General features: G+C 39.8%; 1 protein-coding gene across 1 annotated transcript in view; it reads left to right on the top strand.

Moving 5' to 3' along the window:
- ccdc191 (coiled-coil domain containing 191) overlaps nt 1-21,343 on the top strand; it is a 55,626-nt gene that overhangs the window by 14,652 nt on the left and 19,631 nt on the right. The window contains exons 5-11 of the mRNA XM_052014453.1: nt 841-1,019; nt 1,306-1,529; nt 2,902-3,070; nt 3,939-4,129; nt 10,123-10,363; nt 20,008-20,507; nt 21,064-21,164. Of these exons, the coding sequence (XP_051870413.1) occupies nt 841-1,019; nt 1,306-1,529; nt 2,902-3,070; nt 3,939-4,129; nt 10,123-10,363; nt 20,008-20,507; nt 21,064-21,164 (1,605 nt within the window). The remainder of the gene's footprint in view (nt 1-840; nt 1,020-1,305; nt 1,530-2,901; nt 3,071-3,938; nt 4,130-10,122; nt 10,364-20,007; nt 20,508-21,063; nt 21,165-21,343) is intronic.

Genomic DNA, 21,343 nt, shown 5'->3' with positions numbered 1-21,343 from the left:
GTGTTTCTGAAAGGGAATGTTAACTTTTTGGTTATCATCCTTTTTATTGGATTTTTTATTTAAATCTAAATTCTTCATTACCCTGTGTCACATTTTTCCATTCCTTCCCTTTTTCTGCCTTGTTTTTATTTTTTAAAACTATTATTTTACTGCTTTCTTACTTTTCATGTTTCTTGTGTATACTTAAGGAAAAATGAACTATTTCAGTTGTGCACTTCTTGCTTCCACTTTGTTCCAATGATACATTTCTGAGATGGTTGCAAATGTTCACATTATAAAGAGTTGGGTTTGATTGACTAAAAGGAAGTCCCTCCAAAAGTCCCTTTTGTGATGTTTGAATCAGTAAACAGAAAGGGCTGGCCCCAATGAAAAGCTTGTCTGCATTATACACAGCAAAAACTAGCCTGAATAAACACAGTTGTGACATGTGAAATATATTGCTCCCGGTGAGAATAATCCAACTATGCAGATGCAGTTTTCTAAAAGAAGCCATCATAATAAGGCATTTTTGTAAACAATGGAAGGAAGGGGAGGAATAACAAAGAATGATAAAGAGCAATTTATAGAAAATGACCGAAGGAATGTTCATTTGTGTTTTAAAAGAGCGCTGTATAGAACAATGTAAAAAAAACATCGACAACTGTGGGCAAACACAGAATGTATTTTTACTTAGTCAAAAGATTTGAAAACAACAAGAAATTATTTTCTGATAACTCCCTATCGATTAATTGTAATTTGGGCCAGTATGTTATTACATTGAGAGTGGTTTTATAATCCACAAAGTATATCATCCCCTCATCCAAGGGTTACTGAATATATCTGATCATCCTCTTGCTCTAGATTTGTACAATTATTTGGAACAGGAGAAGGAGAGTGCTGCAACACAGGCCTTCTTACAGCAGCTCCTAGAAAAGAAAATGGAGGAGTCTGGTATCCTTGATGACCTTGGGATAGATGAGGAAAGACAACAGAAAAAGCAAAAAGACCCATGCTTAAGCATGGAGGCCAGACACCAACAAGTATGTACCAAGTTGCTGGAAGAGTACTGTAGTCATAATTTTGTGTTTATGTTCACTTTGTGGCAAATTAAAATCTGTAGCCAGTATGATTTGCATTATGAATAAATCAGCTTGTTTACCACATGCAATTATGGAATTAATTTGCAGATACTTTGTATGAAGGTGTTGTCTTTGTACTTTTTTTTGGTGACTTAACAACAAAGGATATCTTAATAAAAATCAATTGAAGCTTCTTGAATCAGATGTGGATTCAGAGGACCTAAAGATGCCAATTTGTATCTTAAAGGTAAAAGAAAATCGTCTTAAAAGGCAGGCTCAGTTGGAGCAACAGAAGCAGGAGAAAGCCATAAAGAAATTTGCTCACGCTAAAGCTCATCAACTGCTTCAGGAGGAAAATAGAAAAAAAGCTTTACAGGCCAAGAAAGAGGAAGAACACATTAAAAAAGAGATGGTACAGTTACGGAAAGAAATGGTGGAAAAAAGATACATAATGGAAGAAGCAAAGCGGCTGTAAGTAGGTAATCTGTCAAGTAACAACTGAAAGGACTTGATTTACTTTTTACATTATTCTGAGAAGGAAAGAAAATGAAATCTTAAAAATCCTGAAATTGATTTGGTCTTGCTCATTGATCCTAAAGATTAGGAAGTTATATTCCCCTCTCAAACCCACCCCTCTGACTACCTCTACAAGGGTTGTTGATGAAGAACAGAAATTAAGATGCTTAGATTAGAAATGAGCACAAAGAATTATTTTAAAAAGGTTATTATTTTGCTTTTGTTTGTCTTCTGTTATCTTACAGACTTTTAAGTGGGAAACAAATTCCAGCACTATCATTTTCTTTCAAAAAAAAGGGTTCCTTGGTATACCTGTAGCTTGCTTCAAGGCTAAACTTTCACTGAACATGTTTTCTAAAATCAAAAAGAAACGCTGGTTCTAGAAGGCATTTCACAGCAGCACATTAAGAATTAAAGTATGCATCAATGTGGTCACTCAAAGAAAAAAAAGGCATTGAATCATAGAATGGTTACAGTATGGAAGGAAGCCATTCAGCCTATTGGTATTGTCCTGGATTTGAGGATTATTGGATCAAGAAGAAGTATCAAAACATCTTACAGCAGCTCCTAGCAAGGAGAGTGGAGACGTTTGGTGTCCACCTCGCAGAGATATTCTGTATTCTGTTTTGATTTCCTTTTGTACTACCTTAGTGTACTTGTGTATAGAATGATCTGTCTGGATGGCATGCAGACAATAGCTTTTCCAGTGTATCTCTGTGCATGTGACGATAATAAACCAAATACCAATTCCTTCACCTTGAGATGGATAAGGGAAGAGAATGGAAAAAGCACTCAGGCCCACAGTTAAGCATTGGATAAAACACTAAGTGCAATCTAACTAGTCGCAATCCCCCATAGACCTGACTTTTTTTTTCCCCTTCCAGATGGTTAACCTGATTCATTTTTAATGTTGCACTTGAATCTGCCTGCACAATTGCTGTGACAGTGCATTCCAGACACTTAACCACTCACTGCATGAATACATTTTTTCTTATGTCACTTTTGATGCTTTTGCCAATCACCTTCATTCTATATCCCTTAGTTCTTGACCCTTCTGCCATTGGAACAATTTGCTTCTATTTAATTTCTGTATCCTTTTAAAATCTTTTATCAGATCCCCTTGTAATCTCTTCTGTTCCAAACAGAATATCTCCAGCTTCTCCAGTCTATCCACATAACTAAAGCCTATTATCCATGGAATTGCTTTTAGAAAACCTTGTATGGATTCTCTGTAAAACCTTTACATCTTTCATAAGTTGCGGTCAAACCAATGTTTTATAATGGTGTACCCCTTTAAAATTAATTCAGTGTACATCTTGTTTCGCAGTGAACGGGAGCATCAGAAAAAAGTGAAAAAGGAGAAAATCTTGGTTCAGCAAAAAGCCAAGCGAGCACTGATAGAATTGCAAGAGCAGAAGAACCAGCAACATCGTGAGGTTGAGAATATTTGGATAATGCAGGAGGTTGATGCCAGGATTAAATCTTACCAGCTACGGGTGAGATAAAATCAGTAAACAGCAAAAAAAAAAGTTTCAATAGATTCTGGCAGTGCTAGGTTACCTAGATCTAGGTTGCATCATGGCAACATTATAATAATTCTAGGTAAATGAAGTTGCAAGTGTGTGTATCCATTTAGGGTTATTATCTTTACTGTACATTCTTCTACAGGAGATTATCATTTTGCTCAGTGGAATAATTCATCTAGACAGAGACTACCTTTCATTTCTTTAAAAAAATCTTTCATCCTTCTTCACATCAGCTAAGTGAGAGTTCACTCTATTCACATCATTGCACCAGGTCTCCTTTCCAACATAACATTAGGTTATGGTTCACTTTAATTCTACCATTTTATTTTCCTACCTTCACAGCTAAAAGATTTTTTTCCCACGTAATAAAGGTCCATTGCTATTCCTGTGTGTGTGTATTTGCAAGGTAATCTTAACTTGGGGAAACTTACAGGATTCTTACTGGAATTTGACTAAAGCTACCTTCAGAGTCTAAGTGCTAGTCAGCTTTCACTATTTAGTTATCACCCATATAAGACATACTTTGGCTGAAATTCCAGGAGTTTACGGTGCAGTATAGGTAATTCAACCTAGTAGTAGTCCTTAACTTTCAACAATTAGTGCTGATTGCTAAATCAGAGTCCAAGTTGTCATTGTTCTCACTTGATGTATTCTTCTCGTATGATCCTCAATGGAATGACCAGTCACGGTATTTTAACCTCTGATCTTCTGGTGCTGTGCCCTTCAACATCTACCTAAGGTTGATTCCCTTATCCAATATAGTGATCTGATGAGAGCTCAATCATTTTTTAAATCTGGTAAAAATGTCTGTGGACTAATATTTACCATCTAAAACTAGTGTTTGCAGAAACATTTTTCAATCTGGTATAAACTGGTTCTGGAACGCAGGATTAAAATGGGTAAAGCAAGGGCTTTGTTTGATTGGAAGAGCCAGCTCCGAATTTTCCAGGCCTGGAGAACATATACATGGGGAAAGAAGTTGGAGCAAGAGGTACAGCGCACTGAGATGGAACTACGGGAGGAAAAAAGGTAAGCAATAGAGAGAGCCACACTAAAATGAAATAATACCTGTAGTTCAGAAAATCACTTCTTATTCATTCTGCAGAGGGCATATAAGTATGAATGTTTTTCAAGAAAGCCTAATAAAACAAAAAACTGTTTATAATCATATATATGTTGATTCTTTTTGAGCGCAGCTTGTATACAAGAGTTTACAGACCCATAAGGATTGTTTGCAACTCTTAAGAACTTCTGATAAAGCAAATTTTGAAATATGTCATTATTGTTATACCAGATATTTTGTTTAATTTGTTTTTTTTCCCCCAGTTTATTAATTGAACTCTGTAGGAAAATAATTTTTCCTGTAAGCATTAACATACTTAAAATTATAACATCACAATGTAAGGCAAGGAGCACCTTGCAAGTGTCATCATTGGCTTTCTCCTTTGGTATTGGTTTATTATTGCCACTTGTACTGAGGTACAGTGGAAAAACTTGTCTTGCATACCGTTCATACAGATCAATTCATTACGCAGTGCATTGAGGTAGTACAGGGTAAAAACAACAACAGAATACAGAGTAAAGTGTCACAGCTACAGAGGAAGTGCATTGCAGGTAGACAATAAAGTGCAAGATCATAAGAGAAATGTCTCTAGGGGACTTGGGATTGTTGAATAAATACTGTTCTGCAATCACTTAGCATTGGACTGGGTGTTGATCCTATCAGATCAGGCTGCCTTGACCAAATAAGGATAGGAACTTTTCTACCTGCTTGTCATGTGATTAGCATTAGATCTGTCTGGTCAGTGCTCTGTCATCACTCAGGTTCAAAGTTGCAACACTGCAAAAGCATTTAAACTAGTGACTGGTACAAGAAATATATCCAAAAAATCATGGATGAATCTGGATAGAATTGTGTAGGAAATGCTGGTTCCTGCTGAAGTCTAGTTTTCCATCAGCAGAAAACTGACATAATGACATTTTTAAGAAAGCAGTTCAATTTTTTAATAGATTTAAAAATAATAAAAATATCTGAGTTATCAGGCTGGGCAGGTTCTAACAACTCCTCTGTTAGCTCTGTAGGTATATTATGTGATAACAAAAATTCCAGATTAATTTGCAGTTCCGTTTTATCAGAACATAAGAAATATAAGCATGAGTCAGCCATTTGGCTGCTCATGTCTGCTCTGGCTAAAAATATGATCATGGATGATCTTTTATCTGAGTGCCATAACCTGCACTAACCCCATATCCCTTGATTCTTTTAATATCCAAAAATCTATCAAATGTTCTCTTAAATACCTGCCCCTGCACCACCTCCATCACTTCCATCCAGTGAGGTGCAACACCTGCCCCTACACTACCTCCATCCGGGGAACTTTCCACTGCCCCTGCCATAGGTGCAACACCTACCCCTACATCACCTCTATCCAGGGACCCAAACAGACCTTTCAGGTGAGACAGAGATTCACCTGCACCTCCCTTAATATCATCTACTGCATTCGGTGCTCCAAATGTGGCCTCCTCTATGTTGGTGAGACCAAATGCAGACTAGGTGACCATTTTGCAGGATATCTGCACTCTGTCCATAACCGCGACCTGCATCTCCCCATTGCCAGTTACTTCAACTCCCTCTCCCACCCTATCACTGATATATCAGTCCTTGGCCTCCTCCACTACCAGGAGAATTCCAAGTGCAAATTGAAGCAACGGCACCTCATTTTCCACCTTGGAACCTTGCAGCCTAACAGCATGAATATTGCATTCTCCCACTTTAGGTAATCCCCACCCCCTTTCCCCACAACCCTCCCCACCCCCCATCATGCTTCTTCTCTTCTTCCCTTTCCTAGCCTCTTTTTTTTCCCTACCTTTTCCTCTCTCTTCTTACCTTTGAGCCATGCCCTGGTGGATCTGCTCTCCCCTCTCCTCCACACCTACCTATCACTATCTCTTACCTGCATCTACCTATCACCACCCTGTGCCCACCCCACCTCCCCTCTTTCATCTACCTATCACTGTTCTGCTTTTCTCTCTATATACTGGGCTTCCCCTTTTCCTATCTTCAGTCCTGAAGAAGGGTCCTGACCTGAAATGTTGACCACCTGCTCTTCTCCACGGATGCTGTCTGGCCTGCTGAGTTCCTCTTGCATCATTGTGTTTTTCATCACTCTCTTAAATATACTCGGTAATTGAGACCTTACAGGCCCCCAGGATAGAGAATTCCAAAAAATCATCCTCTAGTTGGAGAAATTTCTTCTTATCTCTATCTAGAGTGGCTGACTCTTTATTTTGAGATTGTGACCCCAAGTTCTAGACATCCTAGATAAGATGTCTGTAGATGCCCTTCCTGGGGTGGTATGAATGTTTTACTTGCCCTCTAAGGATGGAAAGAGGCAATTAGGATAACCCTACAGAGCACTCTGCACTCTACACAAGACAGTGCCTTAACTACCCTACCCACAAAAGTGGATTCCCAACACTTTTAGTGCTGCCATTCCATTCAAACTTTGATCGTCTTCTTCACTGGCTTTGGCGTCACTTGTGTATATCCAATAACGTTTTTTTTTAATCATCATGAAATGTGTTCCTTGTCTGGTGTAATTTCCTACATCCACTAGTTCCCCCCCCCCCCCCTTTATTTACCGTGCTACCACCTCCATAAAGGATTGTGGAACATGATTTTTCTTTCATTAGACCATGGATTTATAGAGCATTGTCCCAAATTTTGATACAAATGCCAAGCTGCTGTGCAATAAAAATTTCTATTAATTCAGGTAGTGTAAATAATTTGCTCTGGAATTTTTATTAACCCAGATAGTGTAAGTAGTTTGCATTGTGTGAACTGTACGGCATTCAATTTTCATTCATTAGGTTAAGTAGCACCTATTGACCCCCTTTGATTTAATTTGTTTCTGAAACCAGCTATGACTTCATTATAAAAAAACTCCCATAGCATTTCTTTCTCCACAATGGTAACAATGATATTTATATCCTAATCATGATCGGCTGGAGGCAGAACCTAACCATTTGGGAATTCCTTTTGTTGTTGGAATGTGGACTACTCATGGATTGTCTGAAATGGGAGCAAATTTGAGGGATTATAGTCACAGGAGATGAATAATAAAGATGATTTCCAGTACCGTGGTTGGGTGGCCAAGCAAGCACATGGAAACTCATTTAAAATAAATGAGAACCACCATAGCTTGCCAAGATTCTGTACTAAATGCCTGAACAAAGTGTCAGATTTGAAGATTGTAAAGTAGTCTGGACCCATGCTTAGTAAATGTAGATCTTTTCTAGAATAAATGTTCATTGCAATTTTTTAATTGATCACATACAGAATTTAAAGATTAACAGTAATTTACTTCTGTCACCAAGGATCAGAAAAACTACACCTTTTAATACACCTTTTCATTCAAGTGGTGCTTGGCATTCCAGTGTTTGAATGTCAAGCATTTATCTGTTATTCTGGATATATATAAATTATATATCAAACTATAAAGTGTTAGTTTTACAGTAGCAATTGGCTGTCAAGTTAATTGTTGAAGTCTGTGAAATACTGGATTCTCAGCCCAGAGTTCAAGCATTTGAATCCAATTTGAAATTACTTCTAGAATTTCCCAATCTTCACTGGGGAAAATCCAGCTCACCTTGTGTGTTAGCATTCCAGTTACACTGTAAAAGATGGCAATAATGTTCTTCGGTTTCAAGTTGACTGCAGGTCTTAAGCCCAGATATCAAGGGAATTGTTATAAATCAGGTAACCAGTGACACCAGAATCAAAAAATTAAAAAAAACCTGCAGATGCTGGAAAACTGAAATGAAAAGATGAAACACTAGAAATATTCAGCAGGTCAGATCAGGTGGCATCTGTGGAGAGACACCCAGGGAGACATGGTAGGCCTTAAACTTTTCATCCCAATTAGGGAAAGTTAGGAATCAAGTATATCTTAAAGTGCAGTGAAGGGGGAGGGTGGAGAGGACAAAGATTTGCTTTTGGAGTCTGGAGACTAAGAGAAAGTGAATGATACGTAGGGGTGCCAGATGAAGGAGGAAGGTAGAGGCTAGTTAACTGCTGTGTCAAGAGCAGAAGTAAATAGATGAATGAAAACGGAGAATTAACAAGACAGTGCTGGAACTGCAGTTGCTGGAAATCTTTTTTTAAAAATTGGAATGCCAGAGAAGTACCCAGATCTGGCAGAGAAAACTCCAACAATTAACGTTGAGGTTGATGACCTTCCTTCAGAAGTACAAGTCCTCCTGCAGGTTATGAGTGCTGATTTATGGACACCCAGTACATACAAACGGGCATTCAGGAGACTGGCGGGATGAATGGGGATGGATTTGCTGGCTGCTGTGGGGCTGCAGACATCTTCTGCTGGATGGGAACGGGGCATTTCCACCTGCCTTCTCTGCTGCAACAGTTGAGGCTGGGTCAAGCCAAGCAGAGTTGGGAGCACTGAGCAGACTCACTTGTTCAATCACTGAGTCGGTGAGGCCGGCTGCCAGCCGCTCTTCCCGTACCTGCTCACTCTCCCGTCACAGCTGATTCTGTGGTGCTCTCCCATACACCGTTTTTGTTCATTTCCAACTTGAGGTAATGAACAATTCTCAGAAACGGAACTCGGTTATAACTTAGTGACTGAAGGTGATTCTAAAAATAAATGAAGAGGCTGGTTATCTGAAATAGTTCAAATGGAGTTGAATCCTGAGAGCTGTAACGTGCTCTGTTGGAAGGTGAGATGCCATTCTCTGAGTTTTTGTGGGCTCGTTTAGAACAGTGCAAAAGGCCAATGATGAAGGGGCAGAGTGGGATAGAGAATTTAAATGACATTGTCAACTTTATGGACTGAATAGAGGTCTTCTGCGATGTGGTCCACCCAATCTTCATTTGACTCCAATGAAGAGGCACTCACATTGTGAGTATCAAATCCAGTAAACTAAATTAGAAACACAAATAATTGTCCATTACCTGGAAGGAGTGTTTGAGTCCCTGGATAAAGGGAAGAGTAAAAGACAAGCATTGCATCATCTCCTGCCACTGCATGGGAAGGTGCCATAAGAAAGGGAGGGGGTAATGAGAATATTTGTACAGGTGGAAAGTTGAACCAGGGAGCTGCGGAGGGAACAGCCCATTTGGAATAACGAAGGGAAAGGGGGAGTGGAAGATATGTCTGGTAGTGTAATATCATTGAAGGCTGCAGAATTTGCAAAGGAAGATCATTTGTTTAATATGGAGGCTCATAAATAGAAGGGAAGTGGGTAAGAGCAGAAGGGGAAATAGAAAAGAAAAAGTTGATAGATGGATGTGATACTGGACAAAGGGAAAAAGAATAGAATCAAGATTGGAAGAAGTAAGTTCTGTTAGATGCTGATGGGTCCACCAGCACAGTGATTCATGTGGTAGTAGTAGTAGTTGGCAGGCTTGTGTGCTTGAAGGACTGAGATGGGAGGCTATGGAGGGAGGATCTCTCAAGACAGGTCAGTGAGTCTGATATTTAGTGGTGGGATCATGGTTCAGGAGGAGGTATGAGTAGGAGTTGGAGAGGTAACAGTCAGCCTCTGAGGTAGAGGCCGGTTTGCCAAACAGAAGTAAAGCCCTTGTTAGCAGATTTTATGATAATAGAATGTTGAAGTTGGACCTAAGTGAGCAGAGTGCTCAACGTTCAGAGGACAGAGGTGGGAGGGGTTAGAGTAAGTGCAGTAGAAAATTTGACTCCTGCTGGAGGCTGCGACTATGGGAATTTACAGTCGGAAAAATATTGCAAACAAAAATCATGTTCCAAATTATCAAATAATCTGAATTGAAATTTTCTGAAGAGCAAAAATAAGAGTCAATTTCTTTTTAGGAGTAATATTGACAAATAGCTGAATGATGTTACAATATTGTCACGAGGATGTCATCAGAATGTATTGGTGATAATATGACATTTTTGTAATGATGCATTCACAGTTTTTTGTTTCTGTAGCAATATCGAATACTTATTAAATTAATACAATTAAAGTATCTTCTCTGAACACAGAAAGAAACAACTTGCAACAGAATGTAACCGGAAACACAGGCTCAGGTACTGCTTCACTCATTGGCTATTATGGTGCAAAGCTGAGAAAGAAAAGAGAGAATTGAAGGCACGAAAAGAGGAGACAAAACAAAAAATGGCAGCGCTATTGGATTCTGCCTCTTCTGGGAAATTGTCAGCTGTTTCCAACAGAGCTTCAAGATGTGAATATGAGGTGCAGCAGGTTGTTTCTGCTCAAAATGTGGTAAGTGGGGCTGAAATAGTCATTTCAATTTTATAGAAGTGCGAAGAATTTTAATACAGATTGAACTCTGTCAAAATCAAGTTTTTCGCCATATGCACAAGTACATTTATGCACAGGTGCAATGAAAAACTTGCTTGCAGCAGCATCATGGGCATATAGCATCATATAAGCAGCATTCAATGAAAAAACATAAATTAAACGTAAATTATACACAATTTTTACAAGAAAACACAATTAGAACAAAAAACGGTACATTTTAGTTCAACGTGATTAAAGTAGTCATATATATAGTATTTCTTTAAAAATCAAGTAGAGCTAAATAGCTGTCTGATAATTAATAAACTATAGGTTAATTTGTTATGCAACTATTTCCATGGAAAATTTGTATGTACATTCCATACAACAAACACAATAGATCTTGAGCCAAGATTTTTGCAATCTAACGGATAGAAATGCTCCACAACCTTTACTTAAACTCTTGTGTCAAATAATTACCAGTGAGTCACCATTATTAACTCTAGTGTCACCAAGCACAATTGATGACCAGTGCTCAAGTACACAAGCTGCTTGTTTTCTTTAATATAATTAACATGAAAGTAAATAATAAACAATATCTATTCCTCTGCAAAAGAGAAGGAATGATGTTCTCACCTATTAATTTGATTCCCCTTCTCAATGTTTTGCTATTAGCGAAGCAGTTACTCCTAAAATGGGCACCTTAAAACAAGATGGCCATAAGCTTGCATACCTTTTGCTGTCAGTTCACAAGAAAATAGGAACAAGAGTAGGCAATCAGGGCCTTCAAGCCTGAAGCCTGCCCTGCCATTTAATATCATGGCTGGTCTGTGCTGGCCTCAACTCCTCTACTGTGCCATTTCTCCATACCTCTCTATTCCTCGATTTATCAAATATTTGTCCACCTTCACTTTAAATACTTCCAATGGTCCAGCTTCCACCACCAGCCAGGGCAGAGAATTCCAGAGATTCACCACCCTCTACGAGAAGAAATTTCTATGTATCTCATTTTTAAATTGGTGACCCCTTGTGGTTATTTCCCACTAGTGAAAACATCCCAGTGTCTACTCTGTCAAGCCCTCTTAGGATCATAAATGTTTGAATGTCACCCCCATTCTTCTAAACTCCAAAGAATACAAGCCCAAACTATTTAATTTCTCTTGGTAGGACAACCTCTTATCCCAGGAATCAGCCAGGTAAGTTGCTTTAGTACTGCCTCCAAGGGTACCATTATCTCTTTTTTTAAAGCCAAAGGGTCAAATCTATATGCAGTATCCCAGGTGAGGCATTACCAACACCCTGTTTAATTGCAACAAAACCTCCCTATTTTGAAACTCCAACCCCTTTGCAATGATGGCCAAAATGCTGTTTGCTTTCTTAACTACTTGTTGGTTCTGCTTGCTAGCTTTTTATGATTCATGCATGAAAACACCTAGGTCCCTCTGTGCTTCACTCAGTTGCAGCCTCTCTATTTAGATAATCTGCCTTTTGATTTCTCTTACTGAAGTGCAGGACTTCGCACTTACCCACATTAAATTCCTTTGCCAGTCTTTTGCCCACTTACTCAGTCTTTCAGAGTCCCATTGCAGAATCACTATATCCTTAACACAATGTGTCCTTCCACCTATTTTCATAGCAGTGGCAAATTTGGAACCTTGCATACTGTTCCTTTCTTCAGGTCATTAATGTAAACAGTGAACAATTGCGGGCCAAGAACTGATTCCTGCGGTACTCCACTAGTTACCTCCTTCCAGTATGAAAAGGAACCATTCATTCCAACTTTGTTTCCTATGAGACAGTCAGTTTTCAATCCATTCTGACATACTTCCTCCAATACCATGGGCTTTTATGCAATAGCCTCTTATCAAATGCCTTTTGGAAATCTAATAACACTACATCTACAGCCTCCACTCTATCACCTCTCCAATCATATCCTCAAAGAATTCAAGCAAATTTGTTAAATGTGATTTGTCTTTCTTAAAACAATGTTGATTAGGTTTGATTTATATTGATCTTTCCGAAATTATTTGCTATTTCCTCCTTGATTATTGACTCCAGCATCTTGCCAATAATAGCTGTTAAACCAACTGGCCTTTCTCCTTTTTTGAACAAGGAAGTCACATTAATTGTTTTTCAATCTTCTGGTACCCTCTGAGTTTAGCAGATTGTGGAAAAATTTCAATCAATGGGTCCAAAGTCTCTGCAGCCACTTCCTTTAAAACCATAGCGTACAGTCCATCAGGTCCTAGCAACTTGTCTGCCTTTAGTTTCCCCAATATCCCTTGTAATTGGGATTTTTATAAGTTATTTGAAATTAACCGGTGTGATATCTTGGGGATATTAGCAATATCTTCACTGGTGAAGACCAATGCAAGAACTTTGTTCGGCATGTCTACATTACAGAAGAGGAGGTGGTGGAGGTCTTAAAACACATGAAGGTGGATAAATCCCTGGGGGCTGATCAAGTGTATCCTAGGATATTGTGGGAAGCTAGGGAAGAAATTCTGGGCCCCCTTGCGGAGATATTTATATCATCGATAACCACCCTCTGGTCTTCGTGGCTAATGTTGTGCCCTTATTTAAGAAATGCTGCAAGAAAAAGCCTGGGGACTACAGACCAGTGAGCCTAACATTAGTGGTGGGTAAATTATTGGAGGGGATTCTGAGAGACAGGATCTACATGCATTTGGAAAGGCAAGAATTGAATAGGGATCATCAACATGCTTTGCGTGTGAGAAATTGTGTCTCTCAAATTTGTTTGAATTTTTGACAAGGTGAAAGTGTGGTAGACATTGTCCACATGGATTTTAGCAAGGCCTTTGACAAGGTAGCACATGGTAGGCTAGTCTGGAAAGTTAGATCACATGGGATCCAGAGTGAGCTAGCCAATTGGATACAAAATTAGCTTGATGGTACGAGACAGGATTATGGTAGAGGATTGTTTTTCAGACTGGAGGTCTGTGACCAGTGGTGTGCCACAGGGATTGGTGCTGGGCCCATTGTTGTTTGTCACTTAAATGATTTGGATGAGAATGTACAAGGTATGGTTAGTAAATTTGCAGTTGACACTAGAATAGATGGTATGGTAGACAGTGAAGAAGGTTATCAAAAATTTTATTTGTCATTTATTGTAATGATTTGGATAAGAATGTAGGTGGGATGGTTAGTAAGTTTGCAGATGACACTAAAATTGGTGGTATAGTGGACAGTGAAAAAGGTTGTCTAAGATTACAACACGATCTTAATAACTGGGTCAGTAGGCCAAGGTGTGGTAGATGGAGTTGAATTCAGATAAATGTGAGGTGTTGCATCTTGGTAAGACAAACCGGGGCAGGACTAGCACGTAAATGGTAGGCACAGATGAGTTGGACCAAAAGACCTGTCTCAGTGCTGTGTAGCACTATGACTCTATAGCTATGACTCTATCTGCCACTTCTTTGTTAGCTGTTATTAATTCACCAGGCTCATTCACCAGATGCCCCACATTTACTTTAGCTACTCTCTTTATATTTGTATATCCATAGAAACTTTTACTGTTTGTCTTTATACCACAGATAAGTTTTCTTTCAAAATTCATTTTCTCCCTTTTAATGAGCTTTTCAGCTTGCTTATGTATCCTAAAAATTCCCAGTCCTCTGGTTTACCTCCTAGCTCTCACCACTTTCTGGTTTACCTCTAGCTCTCACCACTTTCTATAGTCAACTTTTCAATTTTCAACATTGCTTCCTTTGTTAACCATGGATTGTGTCTCTTTCTCATGGAATTCCTCTTTTTGATTGGGATAAACCCTTGCTCAGCATTTATATATTTATTTGGATATCTGCCACTGTTCATCTTCTGACTTGTCTCTTAGCCTGTTCACCAAGTCCACCGTAGATATCTCCCTCATGCCATTACAATTGTCCTTTGACATTAATCAAATTGAAGATGCTGGTTCTACCTATGGCATTCATCCTCAAATTGCATTTGGAATTCTATCATATTTTGGATCAAGTTTTTGGTAGAGAACAGACAGTGAGATCCTTTTCCAAGGTTAGCCCATCTTCAACTTTGTGCTTGCCCATTACAGTGTAGAAGTCAGATGAGCTGGAGGTCAGGTGCATCTGATATTGCTGCTGCAATATACTGTGGTATGCACTGTGCCCATATTCATTTGAATGGGGTTTGTTGATATTGATTGGAAAAGTAAGTGCTTTGTATATATTGTAATGTTTTTAATTTGTATCACTTAAATGTATTTTATTAAATTTATCTTTTGGTATATTTTTTAACTACTTAAATTCATTCAAACTATTGCTAACCAGGCATTAAAAAACAGTTCAAGGAATATTCTCAGTAATAATCTGTCAAAAAGGTCACTGGGATGGTCCAGAAATATGGTTTTGGGGATTGCCACTAGCAGATCGCTGCATTTCATCAGAGGTCTATCACAGTGAAATCTGTAGGGGCCTGCTGGGCCACTAAAAGCAAGTGTGACTGCAGGAGTAAGGTGAGCAGCAAGTGCCAGGAGTGGATCAGAGAGTACAATCCAGTCCATTATAACTTTTACTAGTTGGCCAGGGATATATTTGCTGCTCCCACCAATGAGCATTACGATGCTATTCCAAAATTTTGTGCACTTATCCCTGCCAGTGCCATAGGCCAGGAGACCCTAGAGATAATTACTGATGATTGCCCAGTCATAACTGATGATACAGGAGTGAGAATAGCAATGTGCAAATGTCCCATACCACTATGCTTTGACCAAAATGAAGCTGGTGCAAATATTGATTAGGTTTTTAATTTGTTTCGTTTAATGCTGGAATTTTCCAGCGGTCTGGCAGTTTCTGTGGAGAGAAGCTCCTAATGTTTCAAGTTGATGACTTTTCATCAGAATTAGCAAAAATTAGATGGCAAGCAAATTTTAAGCTGCAAAGAAAGGAGAGGGCTGGGGAGAACAAAGGGAATGTAATAGAGTGTCTATAATGGACTGGAGATCTAGAGAGACAGAATGACGCAGATGGTGTTGATGCCGGGTGAGAGAAAGTGGTGAAGGATTGTTAATTGCAGCTGATCTATCTGGAGGAAATGTTAGCCTAGCAAGATGAATGAGAACAGATGCAAGAGAAAGGGGAAAAGAAACAATGCTGGAAATGGGAGCTGCGGGTGAGGCAATATCTGTGCAGAAAGGAAAATGGACAAAAAACATTACGGATTGATGACTTTGCATCAGAAATGGTCAGTTCTGACACACACTAAAAAGGCTGCTTATCTGAGTTTAATTAATTCATCATTGAGTCCCAAGGGCACTAACATGCCTTAACAGAAGATGAGATGCTGTTCCTCAAGCAGAGAGTCATACAACACAGAAGCAGGCCCTTTGGCCTAACTGGTCCATGCCAACCAAGGTGCCCCATCCAAGTTAGTCCCATTTGCCTGTGTTTGGCCTGTAACCTTCTAAACCTTTGCAATCCATGTACCTGTCCAACTGTGTTTCAAAGGTTGTAATTGTATACATCTACCACTTCCTCTGGCAGCTCATTCCATATACTGACCATTCTCTGGGTGGAAAAAGTTGCCCCTCAGGTTCCTAATAAATCTTTTCCCTCTCACCTTAAACTTATGCCCTCTAGTTCTTGATTCCCCAACCCTGCGAAAAAGACTGAGTGCATTCACCCTATCTATGCCTCTCATGATTTTGTACACCTCCATAAGATCACCTCTCAGTCTCCTATGTTCCAAGGAATAAAGTCCTAACCTGCCCAACCTCTCCCTATAACTCAGGCCCTTAAGTCCTGGCAATATCCTTGTAAATCTTTTCTGCACTCTATCCAGTAAATCATTCTTGTAGCAGGTTGACTAAAACTGAGCACAATATTCCAAGTGTGGCCTCACCAGCATACTGTACCATGATCTCCCAACTTTTATACTCCGTGCCCTGACTTATGAAGGTCAGCCTACCAAAAGCCTTCACCATCCTGTCTTACCTTTTGAATCCTCTTTCAGGGAACCAAGTACTTGTACTCTTAGGTCCCTCTGTTCTACAACACTCCCAGGGCTCTGTCATTCACTTTGAAAGTCCTACCTGGATTTGACTTTCCAAGATGCAACATCTCGCATTTATCCGAATTAAACTCCATTTGCCATTCCTCAGCCCACGAACTCAGCTGATCAAGATTCCCTTGTAATTTTTGATAACCACCTTCATTATCCATTATACCACCTATTTTAGTGTCATCTGCAAACTTACTAACCATGCCTTGTACATTCTTATTCAAATCATCATCAATGTAGATGTCGAACAACAATGGGTCCAGCACCAAACCCTGAGGTACACCACTAGTCATGGGCCTCCAGTCTGAGAAACAACTTTCCACCATCACTCCCCTGCTTTCTACCATCAAGCCAATTGTGTATCAATTAGCCAGCTCTCCCTGAATTCCATGTGATCTAACCTTCCAGAGCAGTCTCCCATGTGGCCTTACTGAAATCCATATAAACCATATCTACTGCCCTGCCCTCATCAACTTTCTTGGTCACATGATCAAAAAACTCAAACAAGTTCATAAGATGTGATCTCCCATGCACAAAGCCATGCTGACTACTCCTAATCAACCCATCTTTCCAGATGCATGTGTATCTTATCCCTCAGAATCCTCTCCAGTCACTTGCCTTCCATAGATGTTAGACTTGCTGGTCTATAGTTCCCAGGTTTTTCTTTGCGGCCCTTCTTAAATAATGGCACAACATTCGCTACCCTTCAGTTTACTGGCACCTCACCCGTGTCTAATGATGATGAAAATATTTCAGCCAGGGCTCCCACAATTTCTTCTCAAGCTTCCCACAGTGTTCTTGGATATACCTGGTCAGGCCCTGGAGATTTGTCTACTTTCATACCTTTTAAGACAGCCAGCACCACCTCTAATGTGGACTATCCCCAAGATCTCCCCATTTACTTTTCCAAGTTACAAAGTCTTTATATCTTTCTCCACAGTAAAAACAGAGGAGAAATATTCATGAAGGACCTTGCCCATCTCCTGCAGCTGTACACAAAGATGTCCCCTTAGGTCTTTGAGGGGCCGTATTCTCCAGTTACCCTTTTTCCCTTAAAATACTTCTACAATCTCTTTGGATTCTCCTTAATCTCTTCTCTGCCAAATCTATCAGGGGCCCCCTTTTTGCCCTCTGATTTCCTGAGTACCTTCCTGCGTCCCCTATACTCCTCCAGGAACTTGCTTGATCTCAGCTGCCTGTACCTGACCCATGCCTCCTTTTTTTCTGGCCAGGGCCTCCATATCTCTCGTCATCCAGGGTTCCCTATTCCTACCAGCCTTGCCCTTCACTCAAACAGGAGCATGAAGACCTTGAGCTCTCGCTATCTCACCTTTAAAAGCCTCCTACATCTGTGGTCCCTTTGCCTGCAAACAATCTACTCCAATCAACCTTTACAAGCTCTTGACTCACTATCAAAATTCGCCTTGCCCCAATTTAGAACTTGAACCTGTGGACCAGTTCTGCTCCTTTCCATAACTAGTTTAAAACTAATAGAACTGTGGTCACTGGTCCCAAAGTGGTCCCCCACTGTCACCTCAGTCACTTTTACTCAAGAGTAGGTTGAGCTTTGCCCTCTCTCTAGTACAGCCTTCTATATATTGACCAAGAAAACTTTCCTGAACACACTTAACAAATTCCACCCCATCCAGGCCCTTCCCTTCTCAACAAATTCCACCCCATCCAAGCCCTTAGCAGTATTGGCAGTCCCCTATTATTCTTGCAACTCCACACACACAACCTCCCTGCATATTTGTTCCTCGAATTCTCGTTAACTATTGGTCGGGGGCGGGGGGCGGTGGTGGGGCTGTAGTACAATTCCAATAAGGTGATTGTCCCCTTCTTATTTCTCAGCTCCACCCATAAAGCCTCACTGGATGTGGGGCTTCAGTAATTTCATCTCTGACTCCTGCTGTGACATTCCCCTTTATAAAAATGTAACTCCCCCTCCTCTCTTTCCTCCACTTCTATCCCACCTAAAGCACCTGTACCCTGGAACATTAAACTACCAGTCCTGTCCATCCTTTAGCCATGTTTTGTAATGGCTATAATATCCCAGTCCCACTTGGCTATCCAAGCCCAAGTTCATCTGCCTTAACTGTCAGACCTCTTGCATTGAAATAAATGCAATTTAATCCAATAGGCTTTCCTAGCTCCCTGATGTTCTCCTGCCTGTCATGCCTATTCAACTTGCTGTCACTGACTTCAGCATCACTCTGCAGCCTCTCATTTGCCTCCCTGCTCCTTTAGGATCCCACCCCCTGCCAAACTAGTTTAAAACCACACTAGTAGCACTAGCAAATGCCAAGATAATGCTCTCCGTCCCACTTGTACAGGTCACCTTTACTCCAGAAGAGATCCCAGTGGTCCAAAAATCTGAATCCCTGCTGCCTACACCAATTTTTCAGCCACATATTCATTTGCCATATCCTCCTATTCTTACCCTTGTGAGCACGTGGCGCTGGAAGTAATCCAGAAATTACTACCCTCGAGGTCCTGCTTTTTAACTTCTTCCATAATTTCCTATATTCACTCCGCAGGCCCTCATCCCTTTTTCTACCTATGTTATTTGTGCTAATGTGCACAATGACTTCTAGCTGCTCACCCTCCCTCTTGAGAATGTTCTGTGTTTATGCTACACTTGTTAAGCTTGTGTTACACTTTCTTGGAAAAGTGCAAGAGGTCAAAGACACAGAGGTCAAAGTGGGAATGGTTGAAGCAGTGTAAGTGAGGAAGTTGCAAGGAAGACACAAAGCCTGCAAAAGGGACATAGGTTAAGTGAATGACAAGAATTTGGCAGATGGAGTATGATGTGGGAAGCTGCGAGGACATCCACAATGTTGCAGTACTAAAGGATCCCTAGTATATGAAACATATGAACTAATCATACATGTACAACAAATAAAAGTAGAAGTTTTGATGGAACTTCACAAAGCACTGGTGTATACAGTATTAGTCTGTATTTTTAAGGAAGGATGTGCTTGCAGTGGAGTGATGGTTCACAACATTGATTCCTGGGAAGAAGGGGTTGATTTATGGAGAGGGGATGAGCAGGTTGAGCCTATGCTCATCAAAATTTCTAATAAGTGATCTTATTGAAGAGTGTAAAATTCTGAGGGGGATTCATAAAGTGGACACTGAGAGGCTGTTTCGCCAACCGAGGGTGTCCAAAGCAGTTGTCAAAATAAGGGATCATCCAGTTTGGACAGAATTGAGGGGGAATTTTAGAGTTGTGACTCTTTGTAATTCTCTGCCCCAGAGCACTGTGGAGGTGGAGTCATTGAATATATTCAAGACAGAGATTGACAGATATTTAAACAATAAAGGTATCAAGGGGTATGTGGAGAGAGCCATGAGGATCAAGGGGCCGATTGGCCTACTGTTGCTCCTGTTTATTTGTCTTCGGCTTGCAAGTATGTAAGAACGTGAGATCGGGGTGTTTTATTTGTTATTATTTATCTTAAGTTTTGTCTTGATCTACTTTGAGAACTGAATAGAATTTACACAATCAGCCACTCCATTTAAAAGTGTGTATGATTGATATTATTAAATTCATTGCAGAAATTTACATTTTATGTTACTTCAAAAAAAAAACTCAGGTGGTGGTGAAGAAACAGGATGCAGTCGATTCTTCTCCAATAACAGGTGATGGTGAAGTTCATCAATTTATAGCTGCAAGACCAAAATTTGCCTGGCAGGTTACTCGCAAGCATGCAACACTAAACTCAGAGGATACAACATGTGTGCAAAATGCAAGTAAAATCTCAGGCGGGGACCAGGATCATCAAAAACCCAATTTCGGCATTGCAGGGAAGGTAATTCAACATTTTCAGGGCAACTTTAAACACCGCCATGCATTCCAACAGCAACTCATTGAGGATCAAAAAAAGCAACTTCTGGAAAAGCAGAAAATAATTGAAGAACTCCAGGAGAAGCAACAGTTAACAATCCTGCAGCAAGAGGCAAAACTAGCTTCGGCCATAACCACAGCAATTGTTAATGCAACACAAAAGGTGCAAGCTGAGCCTAATGCTAATGGTAGAAGACCAGCTGGAAATGTGCAATTTGAAGTAAAAGATGCTGCTGCGCATACGTTTAGGTAATGTTACATTTCTCTTCATTTATTTTCTAATTTTATTTCAAAATTTGAGGTTCTGGTAGTATTGTGGAAGTTGAGTTTGGTTAATAATCTAGAATTTAAAAAAAAGTATTTAATAATGACCACGAAACTACTGGATTGTCACAAAATCCCAATTGGTTTGCTGAAATCTGGTGGGAAGAGATCTGTCGTTCTTGCCCATTCTGGCCTATGTGTGACATGGAAGTGTTTTGTCATTCCTTCGTTGTTGCTGGATGTAAATCTGGTAACTCGTACAGTATTGTAGAATGTGTAAGTATTTCACAACAGCAGTTCAAGTTGGCTTACTACCACCTTCTCACAGGTAGTTAGAGATTGGTAATAAATGTTAGTCTTGTTAACAATACCCACATCCTGAAAAAAGGAGCTACAAATTAAATTCTTGCAAGAAATGACCATTTCTGAAAATTTGTCCTTTTTCTTAAATTCCTGAACATCTATTAAGATTTCAGAAAGCAGCTGAGAAGATTTATACATATAAAAACTGACAATGTCATTTGATTTTATTCTCCCATAGGTCAACTGGTCCTTCAGCTGAGGAATCCAGTTGTTCCACAAGCGGTACCAATTGTAGCAAAACCAATTATAACTTAGTTTCACCTCACCCAATTGTCAAAGGTATGCAATCATGCTTTTTAATGCTGGTGATTTGGTAGTTCAAGTAACTTTATATTTTGTTTGTGTTTCAGCTCCATCTCCCCTATATAGCTATGTGTGTAATTATGGCATCATCAAACCTTTTCTGTTTTCTTCTTATTGATGTATACTTGGGGTTATTAGGTTAACCAATATCCAAA

The sequence above is a fragment of the Pristis pectinata genome, chromosome 4, assembly GCF_009764475.1.
Source record: "Pristis pectinata isolate sPriPec2 chromosome 4, sPriPec2.1.pri, whole genome shotgun sequence".
Classification (NCBI taxonomy): Eukaryota; Metazoa; Chordata; class Chondrichthyes; order Rhinopristiformes; family Pristidae; genus Pristis; species Pristis pectinata.
Note: the sequence above shows the minus strand (reverse complement) of the source record. Positions and strands in the feature narration are given on the sequence as shown.